Source organism: Eurytemora carolleeae, unplaced genomic scaffold (genome assembly GCF_000591075.1).
Source record: "Eurytemora carolleeae unplaced genomic scaffold, Eaff_2.0 scaffold77, whole genome shotgun sequence".
Lineage (NCBI taxonomy): Eukaryota > Metazoa > Arthropoda > Copepoda > Calanoida > Temoridae > Eurytemora > Eurytemora carolleeae.
Window position 1 is genome coordinate 144,446 of NW_019396022.1, and position 23,711 is coordinate 168,156.

At 34.1% G+C, this 23,711-nt stretch overlaps 1 protein-coding gene across 1 annotated transcript; it reads right to left on the minus strand.

The window, feature by feature from the left end:
• Window positions 1-207: 207 nt before the first annotated feature.
• On the minus strand, window positions 208-23,510 carry LOC111699674 (uncharacterized). Its single transcript, XM_023470434.1, has 7 exons — window positions 23,316-23,510; window positions 19,672-19,771; window positions 17,634-18,880; window positions 7,952-8,090; window positions 7,535-7,605; window positions 2,671-3,386; window positions 208-1,983 (listed from the first exon to the last, which is right to left on the minus strand). Exons 1-7 carry the CDS (start codon window positions 23,339-23,341, stop codon window positions 1,325-1,327), a joined length of 2,958 nt encoding a protein of 985 aa, XP_023326202.1. The 5' UTR covers window positions 23,342-23,510; the 3' UTR covers window positions 208-1,324.
• Window positions 23,511-23,711: the final 201 nt, after the last annotated feature.

A 23,711-nucleotide genomic window follows, 5' to 3' on the forward strand; every position in this document is an offset into this window, starting at 1 on the left:
AGAATAATTACTTAGTTCTTGTGAGACAATAAACAAATATGAATGAGTAGAGATAGAACAATGATGAAGATGAATAGATTATTCTATAATAATATGATGATTGTAAACTTTATGAGAACAGGCAATTGAGACTAATTCGTAGAGCCAATACAACCCCCCATCCCCCTTCCATGCCTCATATGCATAATATTTTATTCAAAATACTTTTTAACCCCCCCCCATCCCCTCCCATCCGTTGTCCAGTAGCATAAAGTGGCTGTATAGGAAATGCACTCAAACGAAAGAATAAAAAGGTCAAGGAAGCTTTCAATTCGTCGAACTATTTTGTCCAACAGCTTGTCATAGAAACCTGAGATATACTTCTATCAAAAATGTCCATTGCCTCAAAAGAAAATCAGAAAAAAAGTTGTTGTTGAAAAAGGAATTTAAGTTTTTTAATCCTTATATCATTGCAACCTTGTGTAAACCTTTTGTATTTTAAACTTACAACATTTTGATGTAACATAATTCTTGGTTTGAAATATCGAAGGTCTGCGACATCGGTTACAAAGATACATGTATTAAAAAAACTCAATTCCATCGAATATTGGGACATCCGGTTTAGAATATAAAAAAGGCGGGCCTGATCAACCCATCAGAGATTTACTAGTGCGGAAGATTGAATAATGACTGTCTGGTATAGAAGGAAGGATAGATTGATGTTTGTATGATATATTGGTTATATATCGGGTGCAGTAGATGGAAATCTAAGTGTTTATCATGATGTATATGAGAGTGGAAGGAAGAATGAAGTAGTGATCAATAGATTGAAGGATCTCTCAATGGAGGAATGTGTTTTCAATTAATCAATGAAAAGAGCTATAAATGGATTGAATAAAATTCAAGAAATATAAACGCCAGGAAGCTATAAAAGATTTAAGTCAGCAGTACAGTTTACGAGTGGAACATGAACAAACCAGCTTAGGCCGAATGTAAACAATGCAGTAGACACAATTTTTTAGAACAATCTGTGTAGATATTTCTCAAACATAACTATTCAATATAATTTTCTAAATTTAGTTTGATTATGAGTAGAGCGTTCTTCTTAAATCTTACATCAATTCACTTAGAAGAGAAGAGCCGATTGCTTTTCAGTTATTTACTGCATTTATACTGACTGAAAATAAGGCAAAATTAAGAAAATATTGCAAAAATGAATGAATTAATCAATGATGTTAATGGTAAAGTGTACAATTGTGTACAAGTTTATAATAATAATATGTACATAGTTATTAAAACATAAAGATGGCAATTGAGGTTAATTTTGAAATTACATAATATTTTTTTATACAAAGCTCTCAAGACTAGAAATGGGGGTTTCTGTAGTGTAGTAGCCGCAATGGCGACCTTTGACCTCCGTAACCCACCGATCATCCGATCCCTGTCGATCATTTGATCGCCGCCGATCGATAATTTCTTGTTCAAGATCTAAATTTAGACTAGCACTGCAATAAATAGTAATTGTTTTTATCGCAGCCATTGCAGCGATTTTAACGGTTTCGTTATTTTCGGCGGATCTGGCCACTTCTAGAAGTTTATCTAAACCGCCGATCCTGACAACACTATCGGCGGAGGCGGGGTCTAAACAAAGGCGGGCTAAAGCGATGGCGGATTTACTAACTGTTCTTTCTGTAGCGGCGATCAATGCCGCGTCAGATTTATTCGGACAAGTTGTCCCAAGAATTCGAACTAGAAGATGAAGTGCCGATCCTTCGATCATTTGACTTCGAGCTCCACCGATCTTCGCCAGATTAGCGATCACTGTAACTATCTGGTCCTGGATATACACTGAGGCAGATGCTGCGGCGGAGTGGTTTAGTAGAATAGGAAGGAGAGCGGCGGAAGATATGGTTGGAAGAGCCAGGGGTAGAAGGGAACTAAGGTTAGCGAGGGCAGCTGAGCAAAGCAGGAAGGTTTCAAGGGAACATGTTTTCCGAAGTAAGTCTAGATAAATATATCAATTATGTCAATAATAATAATGATAACACTTTTAATAATGATAATAATAATTACATATATTATATTAATAGTAATTATTAGTCCATTTGAATAAAAAGTTCGAATTATAAAAAATGAATTAAGCTAATTTTGCTCTGCTACTTTCTTGTATACCCTGAGAGATGCAAAATGCTAAGATAAAAGTCAACAACTGAGGCCATTTAAAGTCTTTCAACAGCTGTTAAAACTGTATATGGGTTGGATCTGAATACGATTTAACTTGAGAAAAAAATACAATTTGATACGCGGCATTCTTCCTCTTTTTCTTAACTTTTCTATCGTTTTAAAGATTCCACCCATTTTAGGGATGTTAAAAATAGTCAGAATTTCCAGGCTTATCTCTGTTTTTAGTTTCGAGAGCAATCATTGACAGAGCTGTTAGTTTTAAAGCTCAATACGCCAACTGTTGAAGATTACTGACATGCATTGATAATGGGCAATTAAAACATTTTAGGTAAGATAGAATTAGTAGTTCAGGCGCAACTATAAGCGTCGTAGAACATTATTGATTAAAATAATAATAACAAAAATAATAATTATCATAATAGTAATAATAATAGTAATAATAATAATAATAATAATAATAATATAATAATAATAAAAGTAATAATAATGATAAAAGTCACAATTTACCTTTCAGAGAGTAAACAATATCTGAGACTAGGTTCTGTATACCAGGGAACCCTGTATTCCCTTCTATCCAAGGACTAGTTACTTGTGCTAGTACTCCAGCAGCCTCCCTTCTCTCCCCCTCTCCTAAACCACGGTCTGCTAGTATACCTACAACTATATCCGGAGCACCAAGGTTGGCAAACCCTTGTATTCCCTCTAGAACACAGCAGATTGATCCTAGGGCGCGAAGAGCTGATATCCGTACTGGTACAGAGTGAGTGGAAGAGGTTAGAGCGAGTATGCTCGCGAGAGCTCCGTGAGAGACGAGAAGACGACAAAGATTGTTTCCCTCAAGAGCTAGTGAGGTGACACAGCTCAGAGTTGTCTCATGATCTCCAAGTCCTATCTGAGCTACGCAGCGTCCAACCTGAACCCCAAGGATAAGCTCTACTATACGCGAGAAGGAGGAACCAATCTGAGTCACTTTACGAACCAAGTCTCCGCTCTCCGCTAGGATACAAGTTCGAACCTCTTCGCAAACGGCCAAAAGGCGGGTTTGTTCCGCCGCCAGGTTTCTAGTTCCGGCCTGGGCGGAGGATGACCGGAATCCGGGGAAATGGGTTAAGTCAGCCACCGTCCAATCTTGATTTTCACACTCCAGGAAGAAAAGGTTGATTTGATGAATGAGGGATTGAATGTAAGGAAGCAGTTTACTCCGGGCTCCATCAGAGACTTCCCTACAAAATATCAGATTTAAACTCTTGTTTTACCCTAAAGGATAAAACCCTGTAAGAGTGTTTTCAGATTTATTTACCCTTTATTAACTCATTTTTTGTTGTTGTAAAAATAACTCATTGTAAGCTGTTTAAGTAAACAAACTTACAATATATTTTACAAAAAAAAATGTTGATCATCCTAACAATTCGGGTAGGAACAAAAATAAAAATTACAAAATAAAGTAACTCCACGGTTACAGTTACGGTGCTATAGCATGGTTTCATAATTAAGACTAAACTTAAGCCCATCTTCTTTCAATTCACAAATTTTAGATAAAGGAACATATTTCTTTGCATAGCCTGGTAGAAAAATGAAAATAATACAGTTGAAACCTACACTCCGTTTAACAAATTATTTCCTTGAAGAATTTTGAACAAATGTTTCTTTAAAGGGACTGTAAGCGTAACTTCAAGGGACCCTCTATGCAGAGATGACAAGTCCCGATTTACAACGGTACCCTTGTAACCTTGAAAGCTGTATCTTATAAGAAATGTGCAAGTCACTTTCGCGAAGAAACAGCCAATGAAAAAAACATTGATATCTAATTCAAGCTTGATCAGAAAAATCTGCAAATCGGGCATAATCATCTTGGCATGGATTTACGTTTACAGTCCCTTTAAAACTGAATATTTTTCCATGAACCAAAGACACGTTAAATATCTAGGAACTGTTATGAGTAGTGTTGGTGGAAGAGCTCTGACCCCGAGAACTTGAAAAAATGCATTTTTATGACAAGCCCGCCAAAATTTATGGTGTTGGGGGTTGAGGGGAGGGGGTGAGGTTTATAAACTATTTTGAAGAGTTGAATAGATGCAACAGTTTGTATAATTTCAATATTAGGCTTTACTCTATTCTTGTCTACATCATGCAACACGAAATAAAGCGCGGAAAATGTCCATGAAAATATGGATTATACTTTCAAATCTTTTAGAAAATACCCCAAAACACTCAAAATATGTCCAATAATAAATTTTTATCAAAAAAACAGATAATTCAACTCACGTAGTAATTATTTGACAAAGAATTTAGCTGATTTTTTAATATTTTATTTTTATTTTTTGGCTTAATTTTAGTCCGGTCATATCATTCCACCCTTCCCCCTCCTCCGTTCCCTACACCCCCCTCCCCCCTCCAATCATGATAAATTTAAAAACACTTTACTGTATAATTATTACATTAATTACTATGTAATTAGTTCGGTCCGTTTAGCAGTATTTTGTGTGGGAACAAGAAAGCCTTGTTACAACTTTTTGCATGAATTGTGTTTTGTGCAAATTTAAAAGTATTTTGTGCTAAAGAAAAGGATATGAATGCAAATCTAAAAGTATGAAATAAGTGTTTAGGTGAGAATTATTTAACAATTTGTTATCTATATAGATTAAATGGATTTTATCTGAATTTAGTGTAAAATGTATAGCTATTTTTATTAAGAGAATGGTTTGTAATGTTGCTTTTAACTGGTTAAAAATCCCAAAAAAAAACAGAAAAATTATAAATTATAAGTTGAAATTAAAGGTTTTTTAAAAACAAATAGGTAACCGTAAATATATATTAGTGTTTACCCAGTGCACAAAGGGGCGAATAGAGGGAGGGGGGGGGGGAGGTAAAGGGACTTAGCTCCCAAACCCTCGAGAGGTGGTGGTTATGATTTTCAGGAGGGCTAACTGCCTCCCACCGGTTGAACAAAATTGAAAATAAATTGCCCCCCCTCTCCTATAAAACCCCTGTATACGCCCCTGAGTACACATTACAGCAAGGGAAACCTCAAGACCACAAATTTATCTTTGTAACTAATACGATGGGATACAAAAGTTACATTAGGTTCTTTAAAATACATATAAAGATGGCTATGCCAGATTTAGAACTTAAAACCTTAATCAGATCACAACAAATGTGGAAGATAAAACCATTTTTTCTGACTCGAAATTTGTTTGATTCAAGTAATTGCTACATTCATTTGTACAAGGAATTATGTGCAAGTCACTTTCGAATCGAACCCGCAAATGAAAATGAACAGTTTAAAGAAACAAAAACATGGTAATATTATTCATACTTAATCAGACATTACCAACTTGGCATGACGAATCAATTCAAATTGTATTTGAAGTCCGTTTGAATATCGTCTTCCTATGCCATATTTCTATGCGTGACAGTGTTGTAAACATAGATAAATAAATAAACATAGATAGCTTATGTACGCAAAATCACCAAGAATTGTACAGTCCGCGAACTCATACTTCTAGGGGTCAAAGTGTACTTCAATGATAAGCCGGTTGGTTTGGTGTTTTAATGGATTTCATAATAGAGTGTAAAATAACTCCGGGAATGGAACTATTTGAACAACAATATTTCATTAACTAACTTAAATTTCTCTCTACAGAACTCATGTACACCACAAATACTCAATGACATGAGAACAGCCAATGTTCACAACCGATCTAGGTAATCTATATAATAGGAATATCTTTAAAACATCTCTGTACATTTATATCTTTCAAGATGAAAAATGTCGTCTTATGCGCAATCTATCTTTATCTATGGTTGTAAATTTATATTAATCTATTTCTCGTCGTATTTCTACCAGTTCTATTTTCAGCTTAAGCCTGTTCCTGGTTAAAATCCTTCTTTGCTCGCTCACCCAAAAAACTAGAGATTTTAACGCAAAAAATCAATTTGAGTTTTTATTTAGATTTATTTTAACGTTCAATAGATCTTGAATAATTGTACAATGAAAGAATAACGGCTGACAAGATTCAAATTTAACCCTATCACGATTGGGGTGCGGGTTGCTTCCCCCCCCCCTGTGGTTTTAAAAAGGCTTACACTAAAACGCTCAAACTCCTTCACTTTTTCAACTTCATAGTTGTGAACAACTTTATTTTGATGCACAGGGTAGGGTGGAGGGCAATCAAAAATAAAGCTACAGGCTTATTTCCAAGGGCAAAATCCTATGGGGGGGGGGGTAAATTCTAATATCGGGATAGGGTTAAAGGAACTGTCTACGTAAATTCTAATATCGGGAAAGGGTTAAAGGAACTGTCTACGTAAATTCTAATATCGGGATAGGGTTAAAGGAACTGTCTACGTAAATTCTAATATAGTTGGATAGGGTTAAAGGAACTGTCTACGTACATTCTTATGACACCCATTTAAAGAGGTGCAATGCCCGATTTATTAATGAGAAAAGAATCGTAATATTTTTAATAAGTGTTAAATTCAGGCATTTCTATTTCTATTTCAGTTTCAGAAGACAACTTTACAGAGAACCGCACTTGGAAACAACCAATTTTAAGTGAATCGAACAAAGATATCTTCATCATTGTTACCCAAACAAATATTAATACCATTGAAAATCGAACATGACCACTTTAAAACTACTTCAACAGTTCTATTTGGAAAAAAATCTAAACTCTAACTTTTAAATGAATGTTGAGTTTCCTGAGAAAATGTGAAATGTTTAATTACCGTCATAAGAAAAATCTTAAACAATTTAATCGTTGTAAAAGAAATTTGAAAAATGTTTGAAAGAGAAAATAAAATTTGAGTTCTCAGGAAATTAAAGTAAAATATGCTTGCCTATGGAAAACATTAACCTTTATATATTTATGTTCCATACAGATATCTAAACATTAACCTTTATATATTTATGTTCCATACAGATATCTAAACATTAACCTTCATGGGATCCTTGACTCGTTAAAGAGTATTAAAAATATGGAGTGTACATCATATTTAACTTTTATACAGGGTGTCCTTCGGGCTAAATAATATAAATGATGTCTTAATTTTGCACGTAATTTAAACCGTTTTAAAAAAAGTATTTTTGTGTAAATGAGTGTGTAGTATGCAGTCTTGTGAACCAGTCTATAAATATGATTTTTAGAATTCCATATCTTCGCAACCTGGTATCAAAACTGTCAAAGGTTTACGACATCAGATTGCAAAGATTAGTAAATTCGAGCATGTAATAGTGAACAAAGCCATGCTTGTAAACTGCCAATTATAAAAGTGTGTAAAATATTTTTGATTTAAAAGCTTTCTGCACCCTGAATAATATCGAAATGAAAAAGAGTGAATCGAATAAAATAAATATGTTTTTGGCTCTTACCTGCAGAGGTTAGAGAATACACTGGACACTGTATGAGCTCTATCCTGGATAGTTCTAACCCTCTCTCTAACCTAGAGATATATATATAGAAAGAAAGAAAGATAGATAGAAATAAGGTTAGATACAGTGAAACCCTTAATAACGAATACATCGAAAGAATTCATCAAATGTCGTATTCTTCTTTTTCTGATAATGGAATGTTGCAGATATTTGGTTTTTTAATTAAATGACTATATGAAACTCTTTAAAACTGTTCTCGCATATTCATGGCTATTTGTTTATTTTCGCAAATACTGAAATTTACGCAATATAGTATAAAATTCATTGAAAAATTGTCAAGACGACATTTGATAAATTCTTCCGGTGTATTCGTTATTAAGGGTTTCACTGTAGATATATAGATAGATAGATAGTTACCTGGAGTACACCCTCCTTATCTCCGTCCCCCTCCCACCGTTTGACCGGCTTGCTCTGCAACATGATGGTACACTCAGATTCATGAACATTCCTCAGCTCAGATAACCAGGAGCCCACACAACCAGATCCACATACAATACTACAATAATAATAATAACCCCCCCAACTCTACAAAAACACTCTGTTTATGTAAATTAGTGTAGAAATGTTGATATTCAAGGAATCCGTGTTTTCCTTTCTCTATAGGTGGGTGTTTTCACTCAGAAAATACGATAAACATGGTGTCACGAGAAAATAAATATTTTTTTTAATAAAATTCTAATGAAAAACTGTAAACCATAAAACAACCAAAAACTTATTTGATAAAACAGAGTACCATTCTCGGTTTCAAGGAACCCATCTTAATTTTCGAGAACACTCTCTTTAAGAGCATGAATAATTTTGGCAGCAAGAACTGTTGAAAGTACCATTATCTATCTATTTCTAAATAAGTTTTGTTTATCAGAAATTTAAACATTGCTTTCCTTCAATTACCCTGAAGCCCCCCCCCATCCTTCACCCCTACCCCCCGGTCCAAGGTTATAATGCAAGGAAAGTTATTTCAGAGGTGTACGCCTATTTTGTACTGCAGTGTACTGTCTCTGGGCGGTAATGTAAACACAAGACGGATGTCGAAGCCTGACATGGGATGATCCATCATTCATATAAAAAATAACTAGAATACTAAAATTGTATACTAGAATACTAAAATGTTATGCCATTAGAAATTAAAAACATATATATGAGTTAGTATTTACTCTGAATGGAGAGCATGAAAAACAGATTTTACTTAGTATGTACCAGGGTAATAAATTTTGGTATGTACTATGTAACTCTAGAACTTGTGTTCAATTCCTAAACATAATTTCCTCATATTTGTATCTCGAATTTAAATATATGTTTCAAAAAGAGCTTTTTTTATGTGAGTTAATAGCTATTTTACCCATGAATGTGGGGGGAGGGGTGCTGCTGCCCCCCTTTACTAAAACCATTTTGCTTGTAATTCGTATAGAACTTTTTGGTCTTCCATGTTTTGGCTCAAGTTAAAGTTTCATCAACTGCATTATTAAAATCAGATTACAATGAATAATAATGCAATTTTACAGAGCAAATTTTAACTTTTAAGCTTTGAAAGGGGAAACGTAAATTTTAAGGGGCAATGTCCCTCTGCCCCCTCCCCTCTTTACCCCTGGTTCTAACTACAGTTTGTGTTTCCTGTAATCCTATGGTTCTATTGAAACCAGAAGTAAAACAGATGTGAGAAGAAACCTGTATGCATACATACTTATATTATATCTAGGCCACTTTTTCTCAGAAATCAAACCAACTTTTTATACGGGGGAGGGGGAGGGTAGGGGGGGATGTGGGAAAACAATGCAGTGGAAAGTTAGGTTTACATATTTCTTGTTTATCTTGGACCGTAGGCGTGGGTAGGAAAAACACAAGGTGTTGCCTTCACTAAATTTAAATAATAAAACTTGATGAAAAGAATTAATTTAATTTTAGCACTGTTCCTTCCTTACAAACTGAATAATTTAGCCGAGGACATTAAAATTTAAAGATTGTGCAAAGAGACCCATAAAAAATAATGATTAGAGTTTTTAAGTCATAAAATTCTTTTTAAATCTAGAAAATGTGGTCTGTTCTGAATTTTAGGCATTCTTCTAAGACCATTAAAATTCCTGAACAATAAAAAGTTAACAAAAACTGTTTTCGAAAGACAAATAAATAAAAAATTTGACGAGCAAAAGTAAAAAATGTTTTATGTACAGTAAGAACCAGAAAACTCTGAAATAGGACTTTTTGTCGACTTTTTGTCTCAAATTATGAAGATGAGACACAGCCATTGTTCAGTGTAAACCCATTTTACATAATAAGTGATTTAATTATTAACTAGTAAAGCTATTTGCTTTGTAACCACATCAAATAAACTTTATTATTGCTTTAATGTCGTCTTCCAGTTCTACAGATTTCTGGTTATCACTGTATATTGGTAAGGTTTATTATACAAGCAAACTGCCTCAAAATAGTCTGTATTTATCTAAGATAGACAAACAGTGATAAAATATCCAATATTTTTGTGAAAAACGCTTCGAAAAATAAACAAAACAAAATAATAATTTCCACTGTTAAATCTACCAGTTTGAGCATGAGGACTAAAAAATGGTTTACATTAAACTAGTAGGTTTTAGGACTGTTTGCAGTGATAACCAGAAAACTGTAGAATAGAAAGACGACACTAAAGCATTACTGAAGTGCATTTGATGTTATTTCAAAGCAAATAGCTTTACTAGAAAACTTATTAAACCACGAATTAAGTGAAATGGATCTGTTTACTCTGCACAATTGCTGTTTCTCATTCTCATTCTATTGGACTCTTTAAAGTTATACCTTGAGTTTAAAAGTCGACTTCTTATTCCAGAGTTTTCTGGTTATCACTGTAGAATATGGTTATTGTAGATAAACAGTTTGAAAACAATATGACTTTACAAACCCTACTCTACCCTGTACTTGAAAATTCCGACCTTTATTTACGATTTTTATTATTGATTTGATAAAACTAAAACGTCACACAAAAATGTGTACAAAAACCATCCCCCCCTCCCCCCCCCCCCCCCTTATTAATTGGAATCTACAAAGATGTTTAAAAACAACTGTTCCCAGAGCCCAAAAATTAAGGCAGGGTATCGTTATGAAACCCAGTATCGAAAACTGGGTTTTACGAATGGGGTAAGGAAACTTTTGATATTATTGATAAAATAATATTATTTTACGTCGTTAATTTTATAAAATCTTTTTAAGTTGATTTACACAAATGCGAAGACGACCCCTAAAAGAAAAATCGGAAGTTTTGTTCAACGATACTCAATTAAAAGTCTGGCTTGTACTTAGTCTGTACATAAAGTTAAAACAGTTTTTGTTTACAATATTCCCATGTGTACAATTACATATTTCTTGCTCAAGTTAAGAGGAAGACCAAGGTATGTATACCAAATGTAGAGGGGGCTAGGGTTTGTGTACACTGTACGGTGTACACGACTGTGGAGTATTAGGAACTAGCTTTGTCAAAACAAGAACAAAAATTGTGAACAAAGATTGTAACTTTTTTTTTTAGACAGGCATAGCAGGCCGGGCTTGTTTACTAACAGTTGTATTTCCTCATGGTAAACAATCCCCCACCTTTTGTATAATACCTTGAAAACGCCGAATCCACCTACCTTTAGTAAACATACCTTGAAATCCATATCCCCTACCTGTAGGATTATACCTTGAAAACGCAAATCCCCCTCTACCTTTAGTAAACATACCTTGAAATTAATATCCCTTCCCTGTAGGATATATACCTTGTACACCCTAAATCCCCCTCTACATTTAGTAAACATACCTTGAAATACATATCCCTTACCTGTAGGATATACACCTTGGAAACGCAAAATCCCCTTACCTTTACTAAACACACCTTGACATCCCTATCCCCTACCTGTAGGATATATACCTTGAACACGCAAAATCCCAAGTAATATTGCGTGCAAATAACTTGAACCAAATATTAAAGTGAACCATGGTTTATTGTTCTAACAATCTTGAAGGAAACATCATAAAGATGAGACTAATCGTAGAACTGTAAAGATACCATCTAGAAATTCCGCCCAGTTATATTGTTAATGCTTTTACCAAATTCCAAAGTATAGATTCCAAAACATAGAACAAATACTTTTTTATCATTTTTACTCACTTCATCGTGCATTTCATAATTAACGTGCTATAAAGTAATCATCGTGCTATAAAGTTAAATTAGCTGTACATCATAGCACGTTGTGCTATAAAGTTTTGATTGGTTCCCGGATTTCTCCAAAAAAATTAGGATATTTAAATAAAATTGAAATCAACTTTATTTTTTTTACTTCTGCTTTGTTTCAAAGCTTTTTTGATCTATAGAAATAGCCATTGAAACAAGACAAGTACACAAACGTTTCATAAAATTACTTATAACACTATTATTTTGGCACGACGTGCTATAAAATTTTTGGACTTAAATTTTCTCTATATCTCGAAAGGTTCTCGCCTTTTTGTATAATTTTTAAATTCCTAATTTGTTTTGTCACCATATTGTAAAGATGGTTTGTTAAAAATGCATTTTTTAATAAACTTGAAATACAATTTCTTGGAAAAGAATTTGGATATTCTACTGCTAGCATTAAATTCCCATCTCAATTCGAAAGATGTCTTAACTCAACCCCCCCCCCCCCCCCCCAACAAAACACCTTCAAAGGTTTGAACACTAAAATTAGTATCAGATAAACCAATTTTTAGCAAACAATTTTGGTTGGATTGAGACAGTTTTTGAACCGATGTATAAATATAAGTTTGCATAAATGTCGTCTTCCTATTCCACAGTTTATGGTTTCCACTGAATGTACATTATGCATATTGAAGATAGTGATTAATATTCCAATAGTTAAATACAAAACAATTGACCAACAGTGAGATAAAATACCCAATACTGTTAAAACAAAAGATTGAATATGTAGATTTTCAGAGAGACAAATTGATGTTTGGAAAGCAATGTTTGACCAAATGAAGAAGAAAGATAGAGAGAGAGTGTAAGGAATTTACCCAATGAATATAATTAAAGACAAGCTGTGAGTTAATCTGTTCATCCAAGTCCTCCACCCCTCTCTCTATAAACTGCTTAATTAAGCACTTACTCCTACCCAGGCATACATCCATGGAGGGAAGGGGGCTTCAATAACCTTCCATCAACCATAAAGTTCAGAAATTATTTAATAAACTACACACTCTAAACCACCTTCTAAATTATATGCTTTCATTCGATCAGACTGAATTTCTTAAAATATCATCTCACTCAAAATACATAAATTATCAAAAAAAAATTTTTTTGTTCACTTTTAGAATTTACAAAAGAGTATGCATTTCATTTATTGAATATATAAACAAAAGAAAACAAATCGTTTTATTTCAGAAATTCTGGAGTTGTTTTATTTTTGAATTTTCTTAAAGGGATTAAACCTAGACGTATTTTCCACATGTTCAATTCAGAAAGGTACCCCTAAAACTCCGACTGATCAATAATAAGCTAAATATTTATACTCTTAAAGTGACCTGCGCATTTCTGCTTAAAAAAACAATGGGGATATAATCAGAATTTAACACTCATCAAGCTGGAAAAACGACGATTTCTTCCACATTAACGTTAAGATAAGATTTAAAGATACCATAGTAAATCGGGCTTGTCCCTTTTTGATGTTAGGTTACTTGAATTTACAAGGACAGTCCCTTTAAACTGTATTTATTGTATTAATGTACAATGCCACACATATACATATATATACATAATATCTTATCTTATTATATTTATAGATTTGGTAAGTACACATCTGGTCAAGGTTAAGCATTTAAATTCTATACGACAAATCATTATTTAATTAAATTTAAGATTGGACAAATGACACACCCAGCCCCCCCATCCTAACCCAATTCCAAATTTAGAAGTTCTATTTTTGAACCCAAACTGAAGTCAGGAAATAAAGAGATTTGTCCCTCTTCCCTCTACCCTCTATCCCAGGGGCGTACACAGGAATGTGGCGAGGGGGGCTAGGATTAGACTGTATTGGGGACTAAAACCCCTAGGAACCCTATTTTCTCTCTCATAAATGGGAGGGGGCTTACTTCCCACAGCCCCACCCCCTTTACACACCCCTGCATCTACTCTACTTTAGATAATTGGTATAGTCCTGGCTTTAAGCCGGCCCTCGCTTCATTTTAAATCATGAAGAGTGCCCCTGGCCTAAACCGATCAGAATTAGGACTAAAATTAGGTCCTGCTTCAGAGATTCCTACGCTGGACTGGAATTTAGAGCTCAACGCGCCACAATCAAAATGATTTAGGAAAAGTACGGTGATGTATTAAACGAACTATTGGGTTTCAGACCAAATGTTATTTCCGATTTAGGCCATTCAAATTATTTTGCGACATTGCATGGAGGTTAACCGCGCGTGGCCAGCCGGAAAACAATTCTTAGGTCGGAAACGTAAATTGGTCTGTCTTCCCCTATGATTGGTTTACATAGCTGCAAAATAGTTTAGATCAAAAATGCTAACCCTTTAAAAACTTGTATTCCCTAAGCACGAAATAGTTTTTAAAAACGAATAAGAATTTGGTAAATGTAAAAATTAAAAAGAATAGTTTTTAAGCATGAAATACCTGGACACCGGGGTCGGTATGAATGTCGAATTAAACATGATTTACCGCCGCTGTAAATGCCGAGAAAGATGCGCAATTACATGTTTTGGAGGGGCACAAAATACAATGGTGGGGGGGGGGGGCACAGGGTGTAGCAGAAAAGCTTGTCTAAAAAAGTGTCTACTGCAGACGGAACTTATGAATTATACGGCTTGTCAAAATTTTAAGAATTTTGTCAACAAAGCAAAATTTTGTTGTTATCATTCTCAAATATATTTAAAAAAACAGCAAAGCCAATAATATTACAAGAGTTGCGAAGCCTTGTGTTTCAGGAAATTATTGGTAAACCGTGTGGCCGGCCCAAAAACAAAAAATTGTTAAAAAGATGTCTGGAAATTCACCAAAGAAAACAGAAAAAGTTTTGTTGCTATAATTTTCAAATGTACAAAAAAAATAGGGTGTGTAAATAGGGCTTATTTACAGCGAAAAAAAAACACAACATTTTTCAAAATTTAAATCCAAAAATTTGTATCTCCTGTTGAATCTCAAAACAAATTCAATTTTTGGTCTAAAATTCATTAAAACCATAATTAGTGGATTAGCTACGGTTCCTCTATATGTTCATACACCCCCGAGGAATATAGTCTAATCGCTTCATGATTAATTTACATAAAATTCTTTACAGATAATTATTCTTAATTTCACCGCTATCGTGAGATACTTTCTAATCAACATTTATAATTGATGATTACTTATTATCAATTTTTCAAGCATCGTGTTTGTAAATAATGTTTTGTTTTAGTTTCTACAATTCACCCCCCCCCCTTTCTCTTTTAGTACAGTAATCTCCATTAGATATAGTATTAAAGGTCTATAATCTAATCTCTGACCTGATTATACGCCATAGTTTATAAATAGAGGAGGTTCAAACATATTTTTCATCTTTTGCAAACTTTCACTTGGTTCTGCACAATAAGGTTTGTTTATAAAGAATGGATAAAAAGAAAATATACAAAAAAATTGTATACCACTAAACTGTTATTGTATACTAGAATACTAACATTGTAAACTAGAATACTAAAATTGTATACTAGAATACTAAAATTGTATACTAGAATACTAAAATGTTATGCCATTAGAAATTAAAAACATATATATGAGTTAGTATTTACTCTGAATGGAGAATTAAAACAGACTCCTTAAAAACAGACTCCTTTAAAACAGACTCCTTAAAAACAGACTCCTTTAAAACAGACTCCTTAAAAACAGACTCCTTTAAAGCAGACTCCTTTAAAACAGACTCCTTTAAAACAGACTCCTTAAAAGCAGACTCCTTTAAAGCAGACTCCTTTAAAGCAGACTCCTTTAAAACAGACTCCTTTAAAGCAGACTCCTTTAAAACAGACTCCTTAAAAACAGACTCCTTTAAAACAGACTCCTTAAAAACAGACTCCTTTAAAACAGACTCCTTTAAAACAGACTCCTTAAAAACAGACTCCTTTAAAACAGACTCCTTTAAAACAGACTCCTTAAAACAGACTCCTTTAAAGCAGACTCCTTTAAAACAACCATTTCAAATTAGAAAGGCGGCGCATGAAAAACAAACTTCTTTTTTTAAAGAATTGGACAAGAAAAAAGTTACAATGTTGCAATTCGATTTTAGTTTTATCTTAACCTAACATATAACACCTCATGCTATTCTGTCCTATTTCTATTATTTTTAAAATTGTTTTTTAGTACCTCTGCCATTTCTGGTGAATCCCACATACAATTGAGAAGGTGCAAATATATACTTCCTAACTGTCTGTATAATATGAATTATATGCATTTTATGGAATAATTATACTCTAATTTTTGATATATTGTGTGAATTTATAATGTTTTCTAATCCTTTTTATTTTCAAAATATTTGGTTTGATGGGAATTATTTCAGAAATTGTCCTTATTCTAATTCATTGTTATCCTTTCAAAAATGCCTCTCAACAAATTGGTTTTTTACTTTCATTCGACTTCATGAGTCGTATTTTTCGCTTATTCGATTTTCTTCATTTTGAACTGACTTCATCAAAACACAAATTTAGATTTTATTGATTAAATATGGAGTGTACTTGATCATCAAGCATTTGCTTTTTAGAGTTGTTTTCATGGAGAGCTCTAAACAAAGCAATAGATTTAAAAGATTGATGAGCTGAAAAACTTGCGCATCTACTGCAGGTGCAGTGAATTAATTAGTTAAGCATTCGGCAATCACCGAGAACTAAAGTCTGATTACTTTTCAATAAAATGTTTTGAGACACATTTCTTTTCTCCGGCTCTTGGAATTACGAAAAAAGAGAAATTAGAGAATTCGGACGAATAAAAATAAAAGTACGTTGTATAATGTTCACAAAAAATGCCCAAGTGCCTTCCATCACTGTACTCTGTCAAACTAATTAAATCTGTGCGAATGGAACCAAACCAAACCGTTTTTTGCGAAAACAATCTGCAACCTGCAGAACAAGAATAAGAAGCGGTGTTGAGTTCGGAGAATTCGCGTTCAATTTGTTCAATCGTGTTTAATAAGATAGAAGATAGAAGATAGGAAATAGAAGATAGAAAATAGAAGATAGAAGATAGAAGATAGAAGATAGAAGATAGAAGATAGAAGATAGAAGATAGAAAATAAAAAGTAGAAGATAGAAGATTGAAGGTAGAAGGTAGAAGGTAGATGGTTAAAGCTAGAATGTAAGATGATAGAAGATAGAAGATAGAAGATAGAAGATAGAAGATAGAAGATAGAAAATAAAAAAATAGAAGATAGAAGATAGAAGATAGAAGGTAGAAGGTAGAAGGTAGATGGTAAAAGGTAGAATGTAAGATGATAGAAGATAGAAGTTAGAAGATAGAAGATAGAAGATAGAAGATAGAAGATAGAAGATAGAAGATAGAAGATAGAAAATAGAAAATAGAAGATAGAAGATAGAAGGTAGAAGTAAGAAGGTAGAAGGTAAAAGGTAGAATGTAAGATGATAGAAGATAGAAGGTAGAAGGTAGAAGGTAGAAGGTAGAAGGTAAAAGGTAGAATGTAAGATGATAGAAGATAGAAGATAGAAGATAGAAGATTGAAGGTTGAAGGTAAGAAGGTAAAAGGCAGAAGGTAGTAGATAGACGATAGATAGAAGATATAAAATAGAAAATGAAAGTCCATGTTTTGGATGGAATCTAGTAAAATCAATGTTATTGAATCTGGGAAAATTGAAACCTTTATCTGTCTAAATCATGAATCTTAGAAGGCTTTCCCATCCTTTGAAACCCTACACTTGTTTTGATCTGATCTAATAACCTTTTCTAACTAGAGACATTCAATATTTAATTTGAAGATATTTTAAACAATTATTGACATTATAGAACGCAAAATAGGAAGATCAGAATGAAATGGTTTTATATAATAAAACTAACCTATTAAATGTAGAATGCACTCCGAATGCTTCTAATTGTAGGCTAGTGGATAAGAATGAATGGTTGGATAGGGATTGAATATCTAAGGACGGATGACTGGATGGGTTGGGAGAGGGTGTATGGAATGAGTAGTTAGATCCAGGACTGAAGGAAGTATTTGAACTATGCTGGGACGCATCTAGAGGATTATCAAAACTATCCAGATCACTGTGAATACTAGAGGTTGTTAGATTAAAACTATCTCTCTCTTCCCTCCTCCTCGCTCTCTGGTTCTCCGCAACCTTCCTGTTCAAACTAAGATCGGAGTAAAGTGAACCGTTGGTGATTGGAAACGTATGGGTTGGTGTATTCGATCTCATTAAAGGACTCGATCTTCCGCTTCGATCCTTCTCCTCCCTTCGATGCTTTCGTCGAAGTGAACTGGTTCCAGTTCGAACTCGAGGGCTTCGCTCTATCTGCGGTGAGCTTCGCATCATCATATCGAGATAGTCGAGCTCTGAAACCGGGGCGGAAATGCGGGGCGTGGATGGGTTAGATGTCGGATGTTGGTCTGACAGATGGATGGGTTCCATCTCTTCCCTATCTTCATATCCCCTACCAGACTCCTGTAAAATGTCACTTACAGAGTAGAAGTAAACCTTGCTGACGTGATGCATTTTGCTGGAGTTGCTCAGAGCATGGGTCTCATGAACTACTGCACTTTTTAATTTCCGGCCCTCCTCACCTTCCCTTCTTCTTCCCTCTTCTCCTTCTCCCCTTTTTTCTACTGATCCTTGTCTTTTATTCGCCACTTCTTCTAACTTTTCCCTTTTCCGACTTTCTTCCGAACCCTTTCCTTTTCCTTCATCCATGTCACGCCTTGGACTTTCCACATTTTCTTTTCTCCGTTCCTCTTCATTGACTTGTTTCATATTATAGATAATGTGAGACTCAGAGCTGTCAGAGAACCCTGAATCTAAACTAAGTTTTTGACTTAGTCCTTGTATGATCTTACTCCGGGTTCTAAATTTAGTACTAGTTTCGTTCTCCTGGAGCTCTTCACTACTGCAGGAAGATCTACCGGAGAGACGGAATGAACAGTCCGGACTATTTGAATCTCCATTTGATGTCGGCACATAACCATCACTGTGTCCTTCGTCTGATTCGTCCTCTATACTACTCTCCTCAAGAATATCGTCCAGCTCGGACGACCGATTAAAGACAATCTGATCTTGAGAATTCGTCCCACCCTTGACACCATGAACAACCTGATTTCACAGACAGAATTTAAATAAGATATTAAGGCGGTGCAATCATTAAACCATCCAACCATTGAGCAACTAACAAAATGAGTAAAACGTGCTAAATTAGTTGTGGGCAGAACCCAAACCAATCTAACTAGACCTAGAGATACAACCAAGCATATAAGCACTAAAATATACAATTCAAATTGCTTGATTAAGCTGAGATATCTCTTTTATCTGCACTTGAAGCATCTTTAAACACCGTTTACACTTAATGCTAAACACCCACTTTGAGTACTATATCAATTATATACACATGGTCCCCCCCCTCACGTTAAGCTAAAGTAAATTCCACGAAAGGGAGAAATCCTAACTCCTCTTGTTGGAGAGCTATTGAGAAGAACAAATGTATTTTGAATCTCTAATATATTTGCTATTCTCATATTTGTGCGTAAAATCAAAACTATAGGAGCTACTTGGTCACAAAGTTTTACCAGTATTGACACATAAAATTGACCTTCTCCTCCTGTTTATTTCAAAGTGCCCCCCCCCCCACCTCTTCATAAAAAACCTTCTCAGCTGGGAAAACTTAAAATATAGATTTTTCTGGTTAACTGCTCCTGATTTGCAGGGAGCAGGGTGCATGAAGCCGGGGTATTATTAACCATAATACACCGGTAAATTGACCGTTTCATTTCACAATACAACAAGGTTAACCAATCACATCAGTCGTTAAACCAACCTCAAACTTTTAAAAATGGCATGAGGGTCATGGAGTAGTAGGGGGGGGGGTGGTAATATTTGTGTCTGTTTTCCTGCTCGTCTGTTGGACTTGAATCTTTAGCAATAAGTTTAGAGCCGGTCATCTCAAACTGCGCTATCCGAGCAGCAACTGTTCTCTCCCCGTTTTTCATCCTGAAAAAAGTTACTTTATTAAAATTGGGAAAGTTTAAGAAATTTTATCAAAAATATACCCCCCTCTCCCCCACCTCCCAAGCCATATATGCAAAATCTAAAAATACCCACCTACAGCCTACAACCGTTAAAACAACAACAAACTACAACAAAACTTTAGCCACTCCCAACCGCAAAAAGTTCCCATAGAAAATATGCAAGCTTGGATTGAAGATCATCTTGCAACGTACACTGAGAACTATTAAACTGTTGAATAGAAAATACGACTGTTTAGACTAAAGTTAGTATTTCGAATAGTCCATAGCATAACATAGCATTAACATAGCAATTGTACAGGAAGAACTATTAAACTGTTAAATAGAAAATACAACTGTTTAGACTGAAGTTATTATTTCGAATAGTCCATAGCATAACATAGCATTAATATAGCAATTGTACAGGAAGAACTATTAAACTGTTAAATAGAAAATACAACTGTTTAGACTGAAGTTATTATTTTGAATAGCCCATAGCATAACATAGAATTAATATAGCAATTTTACAAGAAGAACCATAATACTGTTAAATAGAAAATACGACTGTTTAGACTAAAGTTATTATTTCGAATAGTCCATAGCATAACATAGCATTAATATAGCAATTGTACAAGAAGAACCATAATACTGTTGAATAGAAAATACGACTGTTTAGACTGAAGTTATTATTTCGAATAGTCCATAGCATAACATAGCATTAATATAGCAATTTTACAGGAAGAACTATTAAACTGTTAAATAGAAAATACAACTGTTTAGACTGAAGTTATTATTTCGAATAGTCCATAGCATAACATAGCATTAATATAGCAATTTTACAAGAAGAACCATAATACTGTTAAATAGAAAATACAAATGTTTAGGCTAAAGTTATTATTTCGAATAGTCCATAGCATAACATAGCATTAACATAGCAATTTTACAGGAACAGCCATAAAATTGTGAAACATGAAGAGGACTGTTTCATTCAAGTTATCATTTAAAAATAGTCCAATGAAAATGAAACATAGAAGTTGTGCAGTGTACACAGACCCATTTTATTTTATAAGTTAATTCTCTAGCTAGTGGTAAAACCTTTTAACAACATCAAATGCTAATAAGATGGCTTAAATGTCGTCTTCTTATTCTACAGATTTATGGGTCCCTCGGTATCGAAGGCCAGAGGGAAGGGCGGGGGGTGGTATTGTATTAAATAAAATTGGTGTGGGGGGGGCTGTGATCCCCTACTTTTTAATGTAAAATTTATGTTAATAGCAGACAAGATAATAGTTATGCTAAGAGGAATTGGCGAAAAATCGGCCACTTTTTGCTAATTTTACGTTAATACATAACTTTGCAAAAATTTAGTTTGACCTCGTCAAACAAGAAATTAAATACAAAATTTTTAGCAATATTATTGGCAATCTTTCGACGTGAAAATTTTTGAGAGACAATAAAAAATTGCTGAAAAATTTAAAAAACTAGATTTTAACATTTTGAATAAATTTGAGTCCGTTATTACAGCCATCAATATTCATCTGATCAAAATACTCTGTTCTTAAATTTATAATTTTTCCAAAATTAGGATCATATTTCATTATAAATTCAGGCCGATCAAGCTTAGGACTAAACATGGCCTGAGGTCAGGCCCTGACAAATTAGCCTTTATCAGAGTATACATACAATATATTATATATATATATATATATATAATATATATATCTCTGTGTTTCTATGCGTTTGACCCGGGCTTTATAAAGTAGGAGAGCATCGTAACAAATTATTAAAAAATTGGTTATATTCACTATACGTATTTTCAAGAAGTTTAAGTGGAATCTCTAATTTAGAACAGTGTGTTCACTGGTATGGTCAAGAAAAGAATGAGATATTCATGTTCATCTATTTAAAATTCATAACATTGAATTGGTGTTTTTCTGCAAAAGGGACTTTTGCATTTCTGCTGTAGATTGAAGAAAACTATAAGAATTAAACAATATTAAATAAACATGACAATACTTCCACATTATTGACCAGAGAGAGGTTTGAAGATTACCGTTTAAGGATAATAAAATTGTGGCTTCTTTATGAACGATTTTAATTGAAAATGCAGTGGATAGATATATAATGGAGAAAAACGATTTTAAAACAGATTTGATATCGTTTAACTATCATTAAAGCACAAAAGAGTAATTAACTTGATCATATTTCTTGTAAAATTCTTTCCTAAAGAATGCTTCTATGAACCTCTTTGCTTGCTTAAACCCTCATGGTATAAAAGTTGTAATAAAACGTAACTAAATTAATTTAATTCGTACAACATCATGAACTTAATTAAATTCAACAGGAAAGGTAAGGCATGAAACCTTCTCAATTAGCATTAAATTTTTTTTCTCGGGTCCTGAATTCGAAAGAATGCATGAATTAGAATTATAAAGGAACCTTAAAAGGCGATTCGGTATTGAAAGAATTTTTATTTTAATTTGAAATGATTTCTGAACAATTTTATTTGCACCTAATAAATAAATAAATGAAAAAGATCGTGAAAGACCCCCAATGTGGGATCCCAAGACCGACTCCGGGAAGGGTCTCAGTCAGGTGCTGATTCCCCTGCCGATTCAATCTGGCACCCTAATCTAAATAGTTCTGTGTTTATGTACTTGTACCTTAGTACTTCTGTACTTGTACTTTGGTATTTCTATATTTGTACCTTGGTACTTCTGTACTTGTACGCTGGTACTTTTGCACTTGCACTTGCACTTGCTGATACTTTTGTATACTTGTACCTTCTGTACTTGTTACTATGTACATTCTTACTTATACTCTGTAACTTTTGTACGATTTAAACCATTTCTTGTTTACTTTCTAACCAAATCTACCCCCCCCCCCTGACATCTCTATAAACCCTACTAGGGGTATATATACCAAGGTATGCTTGTAAATGCTTGAGATGAGAGGAAAGGGTTGAATTGTTTTATTGCTCCCCTTGTAAAATCTTCCAGAGATCCTCCCTCATCATTTTATCACAAGATTTACTGTTTTACACCCTTTAACAGAGACAACTAGTCGCAAAAATGTAGATGGAAGGGGGGGGGACATTTATGCGTTTAACGTGTTTGCTTTGTACAAACAAATATTCTTAATTTATCCGCTTTTCCCCCCTCCCCCCCCATCCTCAATTAAAAAAGTTTCGCCCTTTAATCTGAATATTTTTTTAATGTTGTGTAAACAGTAAGAGTGATGATGATTAAAATAAGATAAAAGTGAAAAGAATTAAAGATTTAAAAAAAAATTCTCCTCCAATAAAATATCAAAGTAAATGTTGGTGTATTTTAAGAGTGATATGGAAAAAATACTGCAAACAGAAAATATTTGACAAATCTGCGATTTATAATCATATGGTAGAGCAGGTCAAGATCTCAGGTTTACAAGCTATAATGAAAAATGCGTCAACATCCACACCAGGGGACTGACTATATAATAGTAAATGTACTTTAAAAGTTCCCTGGCGTCGAAAAAAGTTTGTAGTCTACCTGGTGATTTTTATATTTGCTGACATAAACTCACAAAATATTTTAACATTCACATGACATACGTCTTCACTGTTTGCGCGTCAAATGAGAACTGACCGAAGTTTTCTTGAGTCTACAGTGTACCTCCGCCACTGTCGTGTTTCATCGGTGCTTCACTCTCTCAGAAATCCACCAACACACTCCGCTTTTCCTGACCGGCACGACTGTTGTTCCCACCTGCTGCCTGTGGAATTGACTCAACACGGCCTGTTTTCCCGGCACGTACCGCTTGTTTTGTCTGAAGTTAGTGACTGTTGTGTGTGATAGTTGTATATGAATGTGTGTGAGAAAATATCGGAATGCTACGAATGCATAATTAAGTTTGACCTGTACCTAATCAACTGAATATTTATTAAT

Excerpts from the sequence above, each read along its gene's own strand:
- LOC111699674 (XM_023470434.1), bottom strand. The coding sequence starts at position 23,341 with ATGTCAGCAAATATAAAAATCACCAG. Across the intron at positions 19,772-23,315 it reads GCAAATATAAAAATCACCAG|GATGAAAAACGGGGAGAGAA; the intron begins GTAGACTACAAA and ends AACTTTTTTCAG. Across the intron at positions 8,091-17,633 it reads GTGCATTCTACATTTAATAG|TATTGTATGTGGATCTGGTT; the intron begins GTTAGTTTTATT and ends TTATTATTGTAG.